The sequence below is a fragment of the Astyanax mexicanus genome, chromosome 11 (genome assembly GCF_023375975.1).
Source record: "Astyanax mexicanus isolate ESR-SI-001 chromosome 11, AstMex3_surface, whole genome shotgun sequence".
Lineage (NCBI taxonomy): Eukaryota > Metazoa > Chordata > Actinopteri > Characiformes > Acestrorhamphidae > Astyanax > Astyanax mexicanus.
The window spans coordinates 9197501-9210484 of record NC_064418.1 but is presented as its reverse complement, the minus strand read 5'-3'; the positions used below and the strand labels follow the sequence as shown (position 1 = coordinate 9210484).

Here is a 12984-nt window from a genome sequence, read left to right as displayed (position 1 = left end):
GATTACTGTTAAATAGATTATCTTTTATTTATGCTGAAGTTTATGCTCTCTTTCTTTTCTATCTCTGCACACACAGCTAATGGCACGTTTCCTCTTTTCAAGTTGTTGAGTGTGGAATAAGGAGCTACACTACAGTTTATTTTCTACATTTAAACTCACAGTTAAACTCAGTAGGCCAGAACATTGCAATATTCTATTTTAAAAAGTAAAAAAAAAAACATAATTATTTCTGTCCCCTTTCCAAAAAGTTAATAAGTACCAGCATTTAAATAATTGTATTGATGATTTTATCCATGATTTATTCACAGAATATTTTTGTGATAATACAATTATTTTTTAAGGGATTGGCCCCAGCCTATTTTAACACTGATTCTTTTATTCATTTTTGAAAACCCATCATCAAAAGCTTAATCATAAATAATAATCACATAATTTTATCATGATTAATTGTGTTAATAGTTTTTTTTTTATCAATTGACACCACTAGTTTTGTGTCATCATCTGCTTCAGGTCACCGCTGTCCCCACAACATCCCCAAATAGGATTGCTATATATATATATATATATATATATATATATATATATATATATATATATATATATATATATATATATATATATATATATATATATATATATATATATATAGCAGTTTACAGTATTTACAGTGTTATTATAATGCAGTACAACAACAATGTTAAGCTTATCTCTTATTAAAACTGAAATTTATAAATGATGATATAATTAATGATTTATTAGTCTACTTTATCAGTCTGCTTTAAGAGTTCAGTAACACTGAGATAAATATCTTCTCACCACACTGATTTATCAGTCTACTCATGCTCTAGAAATAACTACTGCGTTACTTAACTGCAACACACTTCAAGAAAAAAAGGTCTGTTCAATATTTTCTATGTAGAAATTATCACATAAATGTGAAAAGTAAATGTATTTGGAATACTGTTATGGCATACATGAATTGAATGCAGATAACATATATATTTTGTTTATATGTAGAATATGAAGTATCTCCCAAGAGCTGAATCTCATTAGACCCAAACCCGGTTCATCACCCACTTCAAGAACACACAAACACTCAATATTTCTTAAATAATGTTACCTTTTTTATTGCATGTGGCTATTCAGAATCATTACAGTTTCTAAAGCAATACTAACTACACTAAGTTTAAATTATCTCTTAATAGCATCACAATGTGCAGTATATGAAATATGTACAATGGAAGACACAGCAAAAAAATAATAATAATAAAATAAAATACAAATACAGTAAATATACTGTATATATATAAGCCAGGCCTCGAAATAGTCATCTTTTTCATACTGAGAAATAACAAAGATTATCAGAATAAGAACACTGCTGAAAATCACTGGTAAGATCAAAATCCAATAGCAAAAAACAGAAAACAGTTCTCATTTTCAAAGTTGGCAGAAAAAAAATGTTTACAGCCAAAAAATCCTTAATAAACATTATGAACACAGTATTTATACATTTGGTTTCTTTCTGTAAACTAATTACTTTTTTAAAAAATGTAAATATTGCATATGCCATTTGTGAATCGTACCTAGATATCACTAGTTTTTTTTTTTTTTTTCTCGTAATAGCAAGTATTATTCAATTCGATTTTCTGTTCTCTTTTTTTAAATAATGTTACAGCATTAGAAAATATTTCCTTAGTGGCGTTTTTATCATACAGTGTGCATACTCTTACAAACCCTACAGAAAAATTTAGAAAAAGAAAACCTCCAGGCCAAACGACGCAGGCGCTTGGCGAGTACCTTCATTAGTGCTTTGACTGGTTGGGGAAATCCATTCAAATGTAGTATACTGCTTATGTACAAAAACACATCATCTTTAACTTAAAAACTTTTCACAACTGCACATATCTTATATTTAGTCTTGTATGTACACTATTTACAGGATTTTTTATTTATTTTTTTAGGCATTTTCTTATGCTTAAAAAAAAGAGTCGCGTGAGATGGTGTGAGATTTTTTTTCGGTTCGCTTGTTGGTTACGTCTGTTCTGTTCTGCGTTCGTCGCGTTACGGTGGGTTTTTATGTCCGTGTTTTGCTCGTGAGCGAGCGCCAGAATACTCTACATTCAAAAGTGTCTTGTGTTTACAATCTAAGGAGTTTGTAAGTGCAAGACGAAAGCATTGGTACTGACACTGTGTCCTCGTCTGACACGACGGAGCAGCAGAGATGGTCTAAAGCCTCTGGAATTTACTGTACGTTCCCTGAAGAACATCGCGTCACTCCTGTTCACCGCCTGCTCCACAGATGCTGAATACCAACTCTCAGCCAACTGTGCTGATCTAAGGCAAAGGGAAGGCTGCAGTTTCAGAGTGAGGATAGTAAGTAGTGGTGAACGGAAGGGGGCGGGGCTTGGGCTGGAGGAGGTTTCCAGGTCATCAAAGTTCAGAAGAAGGTTGATGGCTGCAGGTGTGTGCCTAGGCGTGTTGTTTCTCATTGAGCCTTTCTCATTGACTACAATGAGCACACGCGCACACGTGCACATTGAAGCGTGTCTCGAGTGTGTGCACGGTGCAGGTATCTGTGTCTGTCTGGTTGGCTTCTTTCCAAGCTAATAACTCTCCATTTCTCTGGAAGGCTGCTTTGCATAAGTGTACGTGTGTGAGGCAGCGTAGCGCTGCTCCTCACGCTGCCGTTTCCCAGCACTGATAAATAGAATTATATTAACATCCTTTAAATATCTGCGTAATACTTAAAAGAATAAGAATAACAATAGCAATAATATAAGAAATCTTTGATTGCAGAAGAAATCAGTATCGTCTGCGGTGGGCGGGGTTTAAACAATAAAAAACCCACCCCTACTGCACGGACAGACATTCAGTTCGGTTCATGTTTCGGTTGCCGTGGCCGACGGCCTATCTTTGATACTCTGCGAGTGTGTGTAGGTCCATAAACAAATATCCTCAAAGAAAACACTGTTTGACAGTACAGTCAGTAAGGCTTTGGATTGGCATTTTTTTTTCCCATGAAAACATTCAGTACTGAAAATAAATAGTTATTTTTTTTTTTCAATATATATATATTTTTTGTATGCAAGTTGAAACCTGGCTTAATCTGAGGTAGAGTTTTTTTTTTATCTCTCTTGTTTCAAGCAACTGGGCTTCTTCAGTTGTTGGTTGGTTGGTTGTTGTGAAGATATTGATGAAATGCTATGCCATCCATATATGGCATGCATGTATACACACATACACACATACATACACACAAACACACACATACACACATACATGTATGCTCTCAAAGCATATGTGCTTTTTTATGCTGCACAGATATAAATAGCCTAAATAATATAAATAATATAAGTACCATGTGCAACAAGTATCTGCACGTATGTGTACATATGTGTGTAAATGTATGTGTGTGTGTATATGTGTCCACGTGCGAGAAGGTACGTCTTCAGATGTTACATTCCAGGTTTGGTTCACAGGTTCAGAGGCTGAGGGAAACACTGGCCTCTTTTAAAGTCCAGAGCACTTAAAAAAAGACAAAACAACAATAAAATTAAAAACAGTGGGACGTTTAAAAAAAAAAAGAAGAGCAAGAACTACAACGTCCACAAGGCAGGGCCTTTGGAGTGACACTCAGATAGATGTGGAGATGCGGAGTCCAGGCATTGTGTTTCTGGGACTTGTAGTTATTTTTATCAAGAGCAGCAGAAGAAAAGAGTGCTGGTCAGGTGGGTCTATGGATGTGGAGTCCTTTTTTGTGTGTTCTTTTTTGTGTGTTTCTGGGAGTTGTAGTTCCTTTTGTGTGTTTCTGGGAGTTGTAGTTCTTTTTTGTTTTTCGTCAGAGCAGCAGAGTAAAGGGTGCTGGTCAGTGGGTGGAGTGGGTTAGAGTGCACAGCAGGTGGGTCCATGGGTGTGGGGTCCAGCCTACATTTGTGTTTCTGGGAGTTGTAGTTCCTTTTTTTTTAAGTTTTAAAGAGCAGCAAAAGAAAAGAGTGCTGGTCAGTGGGTGGGGTGCGGTTAGGGCACACAGCGGGTGGGTAGGAGGGTTGGGTCGGAAGTCAAGTGTCTGTGTTGCCAGGACGACACCCTGTAAGCACATGTCCGTGGAGTTTGGAGGGTCAGAGGACATCTGAAGCAGCAGCAGCAGCAGGAGGAGGAGCGCCGTCCATCTGTTTATATGGCCGCCTCTCTGTTTCTCCGCATCTCCTTCTCTCATCCCTCGTTCCTCGCTCCATTTGACGGATGGTGGTCTGGCTGTGTTGTTTAGTCTGGGACACAGAGAGAGAGAGAAAGAGAGAGAGAGAGAAAGAGGGAGAGAGAGACAACAGATTAATGTGATGTCCATAAACGCATCCAGACACTGAGACATTCTCTTGCTTCACTTAGGCCAGAAAAAAAAAAAACGACAGGACAAAACAAGCAATAAAACATGTTTTCCCTGAGAGAACAATGGTGATGCAACACCCAGAGCATGAGGAAGGCCTCGCTCACTCTTTACACTCGTCTACTCTCTGCCTTTTATGGACAACTCTTTTCCTACATCGCTTTTTTTCTGATTAGCAGCACATTGCTCACTCTTTTCTGTGTCTTTCTGCGTCTGACTTCTCTGCAAGCTTAAGCCCTTAACTGATTTATATCTAAGATGAGAATTACAGAAAAAGGTGAAAAGGTTATACACCCTGTTTCTCTCTCTCTTCTCTCTCCTCTCCTATATCTATCTCTCTTCCTCCCTCCTTCTCTCCTTTACCAAGTAAGGAATGTGAGCTCCTTAGCAAGGAGCAACTGAAGTGGCAGGTGCTGTGAGAGAAGACAGACGCTAGCATTTAGCATTGTGCAGCTGACGGTAAGAGAGCGTTCCCATGCTTCAGAAACACTGAGATACAACACACACCCTGGTTCTCAGGCACATAAACACACACACATGCACACGTGCACACTCTTGCAAGAGGACACGCACTCTCAGGACACACCCACATGATCCACATAATCAAAGACAGTTTCTCGCTCGCTGAACTTCACTGCACTGGAATTCACTACCAGTCATACCAAAGAGAGCAGGTCCTGATCTCAGTATTGATAATGTATTTTCAGAGTTAAAAGCTCAAAGAAATAAAGCTGATATTTCTTCACAGTGATATGAATTTGTCACCTTTTGTCACTGTACAATATTACAATATTTCCAAGTTGCTAACATAGTAAAGTGCTAAACATATTTAAACTGACAAACAGGATATAACCTCTTCTCAAGTTCATTTTCAACACTCAACACACAACAATCTGATATTAAGTCACATGTTTCCATATTAAAACACTGACCTTCAAAACAAACACCTCAATGGTTAATTGGTACCGCTTTAATCAGAAATTTTGCTCTATAAAAAGACCACAAGTGATCATTATGTTTCTACATCATTTTTTCTGCACATTTTTTCTGCGTTTCTTTTAGTTTATTAGAGTTTATGAGCATATTTTTTAATATTTTAATTCCATGTAACTATATCTGCTTTAATGTGTTACATTAAATGTGACACTGACCTGTTTGGTAAAACAAAATAAAAAATAAAAATCACAGCAGCATGTGCGTTTGTATGTGAATAATGTTCTACAGTTTCAACAATTTTAGTATTAGTAAAGTAAAGTTTACAAAAAATAAGAGTGGTTTTCATTATATCCAACAGTGTGTTACAGTTGGTTAGACAGAAATGTGCTAGTATGAATTAAGTGTTTGAAGCTGTTTAGTGATAAAGTTTGAGTGTGATAATGCTGTATGTAATTTTGATTGCAGCCTAGTTTACAAAACTATGTTTTAATGGTTGGAAAAAAACTGTAGAGCTAAGAGAAACTGCAGATTCACCCTCAAACCTGTTGATACTAAATGTAAATAGATTCTAATGGACGACTTCAATACACAACACTCTTAAACAAGGGCCTTCTTCAATGATTCTTCTGTAAAGACAATGGTCCCATACAGAACCATGACAACTCAAAGGATGGACTGAATACTTAAACTGGCCTTTGGCTTGTTACACTGCTTTTTTATGATAGCAACAAAAAAATTGGTCTTTACAGCTCAAACAAATGCAATTAATCTTATAATAAAATCCAAAGAGTCCAGAGCAGAATATTTGGCAATTGTTTGAGCATGTAAGTCAAATTACCTGTTATTATCCTAAAGTATGTTCAGTTTAGAAAACAAACAGAAATTGGGCTGTAAAAGATCAGCTTTATGATTATTTAAACCAAATTTGAGCAAAACATTTGCATAGTTTGTACAATTATGAGTGTTTTATGACATATACATCAATAATAAGACAGAAAACGTCCACCTTACCCCTAACTTTACCTCAAAACTCAAAACTTAACCAACACCAAACCACATGTATACCACATTTAACAGTATATATCCTGCGATTCTTCAATAAATCCCCCTTTTATACCACAGAACTCAAAATTCCACCACCATTTTCACTCAAATGTATGGCTTGAGAAATCATTCTTCGACAGTGGGTGTAATTAATGTGTCAAAAAATATTGTTCAATATAATTTCTTGTGACAGATGCAGATAGAATGAACATGAGTGTTCAGTCTATCTGAGTGTGGAAAGTGTACTGAAGTAATGGCAATAGGCAGGAATCGTTTTAAAGCTGACATCCAGAGAAAACAGAGAAAATCCAACAAGCCATTCATGTAAACTCATTGCCTGGAAGACTTCCAGCTGTCATCCAGCCAGAGATATTCAGCAAAACACTCACCAATTTAACAAATCTAACCAATCTAATAGACTGAATACTGAATCCTTCAAACTGATAAAAAGGTTTTACTTGTTTTTCTTAGGTTTTGACACTCAATTCATTCATTAATGGAAGTTAATGCAACATTTTCAATGGATTTAAAATAAATATCTGATGTCCAATGAAAAATACATTTTTTAGCAACTGCAACTTTTTTACAGGAGAGAGAACAAAACTTGTAAACTTTCAATGGAAGTCAATGTAAAAAGACTTTATTTTAGGTCATTTTGAAGAGTTTTTATTGGTCCGTTCATCAAGAAATTTTGGAAGAGTGTAAAGGACAGTTTTCAGTTTTCAAATTATGTAGTAAACTAAAAATCGACAAAAATGGAGGTAAGTGTTTTTTTTTTTATAGGACAGCGATGATACACACTAGAATGGTTCCCAAGGCTACTTTTACAAATATTACTTGTATATCACATTGTAATGATACATAATCATAGTAAAAAAAAAAAAGTAAAAAGAGGATGTAATGTACGGATATGAAACACAAACACAGTGTTTCTCTGACTGTGTGTGTGTGTGTGTGTCTGAGCAGTGTGCGGAGGCTGGGCTGGCCTGATCTTTGACCCTGTGTACTTGTTTGTGAGGTTTCATTAGCATGAGGACCTCGCACGGGGCGGAAGTATCTGCTCACCCAGACCCTCTGCTCCCCTCCTTCACCTCCTCCACATCCCCCCCCCCTCCCCAGTCTAGAACAAGAGCTGTTTTCACTGAGCCGGAGTCGGCCCCTGACACACTCCACAACCCCTCGATTCAGCGCCTTCGGCTACACAGAGCCACAATCTCAGCTATTATCTGGCCAGCCTGCATGGTGTCTACATACACACATCTGCATGAAAGCCCAGAATCACCACATCCACACACTGCAGGCCAGGCCGTGGAGGAACTGCATGTGCTGCCTCAGTAATAACTACTATTAAGCCCACCAGGAGTGCACTCTCTCTCTTTCACACACACACACACACACTTAGACACACAAACATGTTTAGGACGGGCAATCTGTCAGTCCTTGACTAAGAGTGCAGATAGAGAGGGTGGAGGCTGGAGATGGAGACGGTGGAGTTCAGCAGGAAAAAAAAATGGCCTCATCCATCCTCTTCCTCATCTGACCGTTTACTCCTCCATCTCCCTTCTCCCTCTCCCCAGGATCCCTCGCTAACTGTCACTGTGCTTCCAGTAAAGCGGGTGACTAATGTGTTTGCTAATAGCCAGTCCGGAAGAGAGGGTGTGAGAAACTGAGAGGGGCTTCTCTTCTTCTTCCTCTTCTTTTTCTCTTTTTCCTTTCATCGTTTAGCACTTCTGAGACAAAAACAGCAGCAGCAGCAGCAGCAGCAGGAGTGAGAGTTTCTTCCTGATGAAGCCTGAGCTCTACATGCATGCATGCATCATAGATTATGATATTGATTGTGATTAGGAAATAGTCTATTCTAGTCTTGTAGTTTATTACTAGAGCAAAAACTGATTGTTATGCTTGTTATGCGTTTGAATGTACTCAATTTATATGTAATATGTAACATATGTATTGCTTAGTGATTAGATTAACAATAAGAGATTGAGTAAGAGACACTTTACTTTATATGGTAACATAACTAATATAACTAACATAAATTGTGTCATAACGTATTGTGAATATTACAGATCTATACACCATTAAAGGTACAATAAGTACAATACGTCGTTTTACCAGTATAACTAGATTAAATGAATCTTAATGAATTTTACCTCCTGGCATGTTGTAATGAAACAGGTCAGTTTTCAAGCTGTAAAACGCCTATCTTTAAGTACTTAAAGTAAGTTAAACCATGTACGACATGTAGGAAAATGCTACATATTGTACCTTTAATATTTTTAGAGGTACTCTAAAGACTAGAATTAGGTATAATGTGGTATGAAGATATATGGTCTTCATACTATGTAAATCTGAAAACTGAAAAAAGAGAATCCCACCATTTTGATATTAGATTAATTGCTTAATTAGATCATTTGTTAATTGGTTAATTGATATCAGTAGACCAATCCATAGTCAAAATAATATTTGGCAGCAAATGAGTTAGGTGATGCAGCCTTCTTATTTATTTTATTTTATTATTAATTATTTGGGTGATATTTTACATATTCTTCCAGTAACACATTTTATTGGTCATTGTATCAATTAGTATAAAACTGTAAAATATACACAAATAGTTGCAACTTGACTGATGACTCAAATCAATAATAATAATAATAATAATAATAATAATAATAATAATAAGCCCTCAGCTAATTGTATCTTCTTCCTATCCAAATGTTCAGGAAATGCCACAGGGCATCCAACACTAAAGGTATAAAGGCATCTTGCTTCCTTTACCTACAGAAAAAGAAAAGTCTGGTAATAAGAGAGACTGAAGTCCCTGAATGCTCTGTTAGATAAGACAGGATTAACAAGGCCTGGATGTGTGGCTGCATGAGGACAACAGTGAAACGACAGAACCGGGAAACAGGATATCCAAACACGTCCCAAACAGCAGTGAAACACTAGCCGGCCTCAAACAGCCTAAAAAGTGGACGGCTCTCATCTCGGGATAAACTGATAAGCATCCTGACACTGACCACACCATGGCAGGTGGTCTTGTTTTAAAGACTTCCTTATAAATAGCCATGAGCCCACAAATGCACTTGTGAGCACACACACACACACACACACACACGCATGCATTACTGACGTCACGGAACAAGAGTCATATGAGTGTCTGCTTTTTCTGTGGTGTGAGTGCGTATATGTGTGCGAGGTGGTGGTGGAGGTAGTGGTAAGGGGGGTCGGGTCAGGAGGGCAGTTTGAATTTCACAGAGCTAATTAAGCAAAAGGAAGCCCAGCAATTCCACGGATGCCCCATTCCGCTCCAGGGAGGCGGAAAAAGCAGCCAGGCGGAGGGGCTACAGGGGGCTAGAGCGATGAGGTCATGGGACCACTGCACAGAAAACAGCAGCGAGGTAGTGAGGGGCTGCTTAGAGTGGGACAGAATGGAGAAAATGTGAACATTAGGAGTGTACAAAATAGATAAAAAAGTTATGTTCAATAACACTGTTGGTTATCGTTTGATATCAATGTAAAACTTCCAAAAAAGAGAGCTCTTACTCTCCTAACACCTAAACTACTTTATATAAGCAAACTATGTATAAGCAAACTAACCACTTCTAATTCTACTTCTATCTAGTCCTCATTCCCTGCTCCCGCTACTCATTTTTTTCCTTTCTTACCCTTTTCAGGCCCTGCCAAACATGTTTTGCCTTGGTCTTCCATGTCTTCTATTGCTAATGTACCTCATTATTCGCTAGTCGCATTTTCAGCACTTGGCTGCTTAGCTGAACTCATTTTTCCAGGTTAAGTACTAGTAGCAGTGCCTCACTCTGCCTCCAGTTTTCTTGCATCATGTGACCCCAGTCTGTTGATGCACGCTGGCAATGCAATCTGGGTTTATTGATATTTAGTGAGTGTGTTTATAATTACAGCCCTAGTAAACGCAGGGACAGAATCTATCTATCTATCTATATACGTATCAATCAGTTCATCCATCCATCCATTCATCCATCCCTCTTGACTTCTCGCTTCCTGTCCAATCTGCAGGCATTCTCACCATACTCACCAGCCAAGCTGTGTGAGTTCACACACGTCTCATTATGAATATGCTGAATAGGCCAAAGATTTCGAGGGGAGGTGTTGGAAAAGGGCAGGTTGTGTGTGTACTTGTGTGTGTGTTTGTGTGTGTGTGTCTTTAACACCCCCACCCATCTTAAATTTTGTCATAAAGGGCTCTCTCTATTGTTGTTTGGACAACATTACCAAGTTCAACATCACACACACACACACACACACAAGAACACACATCCGCCACATAGCGAGTGGAAAGTGTAGCACACACAATGTGTGTAAAAAACACCTCCTGGGCAGGTCACGTGAAAATTCAATGTAGGCACATTTCTAAAGCTTCTCAAGTTCAGACCCCCTGCAATACGCCGCTCAGATCAACCGTAAGTCACCCGGCAGTGAACCCAATGCCCTTAATCCCCCCTCCATTCCATTCCCCTCCCCTTTTCCCTAAATTACCCCTCTTCACACACACACACACACACACACACACAAATGCACACACTCTCTCTCTTGGTTCGCAGCTCATTTTTTATTTATTTCGCATGAGCTAAAATTAGCCCTATGCACTTAGACCAGCCAGGAGAGTCGCCTGTCTCACACACACACACATTGATTTAACACCACACATCCACACACAATCGCTCTGCCACAAAAACACATGCACACACTCTCTCTCTCTCTCTCTCTCTCTCTCTCTCATACACACACTCACAGACAAATTCACATACCGTATGTATGAGAGTATGAGAGAGTCAGCATTGAGGCTCTGTGTAAACATATTACTAATTTATTTTATCTGAACCATTCTAGATACCCCAGAGAGTGTTTTTTTTTTGTGTAAGGGGCATGGAAGCCAAGTGGTGTGATGTGTGTGTGGTGTCTGTGTGGGCAGGACAGAGGGGTGGGGCGGAAAAAAAAGTGTGGAACAAGAGTAATAGGCATTACATAAGACTAATTACCAGTGTCACTATTAATCGTTTCCCCTTTTATACTGTTAGCATTAGCAGAACATCGCCTTCCCAACACAACAAGTGGCCATTCATTAGGCCTTGCCTTCACTCTCTCTCTCTCTTGCTTTCTTTCTCTCTCTCTCTCTCTGTTTCTCTTTCTCATTCAAGAGGCTCTCAGAAAAGCAACACACACACACACACACACACACACACACACACACATAAATACACACTATACTCTCATTTAATCTCCAGAAAACTTCCTCCCTTAAGTAACACAATCATATCTACAGTCTACATTTATGGCATTTAAGCTGTAGATGCTCTTTTCCAGGACACAAACACATTTCAGAGGTTCATGATGGTCCACAGGCTTCATGAGATGCAGTCAGAATGTTGCAGAAAGGGGGCGCTAGATTACATGTAATCTTCCAATTAACTGTCACAATTAACCAGCAGTTCAATTAGACTGCGTTTGTACTTTGTGACTAGGAGCTGGTTTAAGACCTAAAAATGTTATTAAAGATTTCATCCCATTGCATTTACACTTAGTAGTGTAGTCCTCTTGTGTGAGACCTTTTTTCTAAACTGTACTAAAGATGGTGATTCCTCAAAATGCACAACTTTACAGGAAGTATTGCATTGCATTGGGCTGAATGATTGCATGGAGAACAGTGGTGCTAAGACGAAAAGTGACTCTCTGGAGAGATAAGAACATTTCTGAGAGAATGGTTATATTACATTTCTAAATGTATGTCGAGATGTTCCTCAGAAATAACTGTCCTCATTCTTCGTAAAATGTGGAGTACGTGCCAGTGCAGCCCGAGGCTTTGTGGGAATGTAAATGAAAGCCCAGCCACGACTAACAGCTGGCACATGCTTTCCTATCTCCTGATGGGCCTCCAAAGAGCAACAGTACCAATGAAAAAGCCCTAATGAAGACTAAGACTAATGTTCATTTATGAAGCTTGCAAGTCATCTGATAATATTAAGTCATCACCATCACCACACATTAGCCCAAGAAAGTACAATCACTCACACACACACACACAAACATGTACACACAACCAGACCGCTCAGCTCGGATCTGGAACTAGAGAAGAGGCACCATTCATTCACAGTCATGTCACATGCCGTACAATTATTCCCACGCATGACACCCGTTGTTAAAAGAAAGCCTGTGCACACTCTTTCCGCCTTATCACACCGGCACATGCTGCTCATTTGCTGCATTTTTCTCATACCATCAGATCACTCTCACTCAACCACATGCTTCACCCACACACACACACATTCACACACATTCACACACACACACACACCCACACACACACACACACGTAGTGGATTAAATCTTTGTCCTTTACTCATAATCTAAAATAGTCTAGTAGGCTACAGGTCTAGCCAAAGCAACTCAACTGTCTTAAAATAAAGCTGCCAAAATGGTTCTATGGACTGATGCCACAGCAAGACCTATTTTCATTCATTAAAGAATCAGTCTTTTAGTGCACGATTCTCTTTAAGAGAATACTCTATTGTTTTTCAATCCAATGCCAGTTTCCTGTCCTAGTCCTGGGCACTACAGCATTTTAAATGGAGATTTTCCAGGAA

General features: G+C 38.7%; 1 protein-coding gene across 1 annotated transcript in view; it reads right to left on the bottom strand.

The window, feature by feature from the left end:
* Nucleotides 1–1102: 1102 nt before the first annotated feature.
* The window catches only part of irs2b (insulin receptor substrate 2b), a 20888-nt gene continuing 9006 nt past the window's right edge, over nucleotides 1103–12984 (bottom strand). The window contains exon 2 of the mRNA XM_007227927.4: nucleotides 1103–4268. Within this exon, the coding sequence (XP_007227989.3) occupies nucleotides 4264–4268 (5 nt within the window). The 3' untranslated portion in view covers nucleotides 1103–4263. The remainder of the gene's footprint in view (nucleotides 4269–12984) is intronic.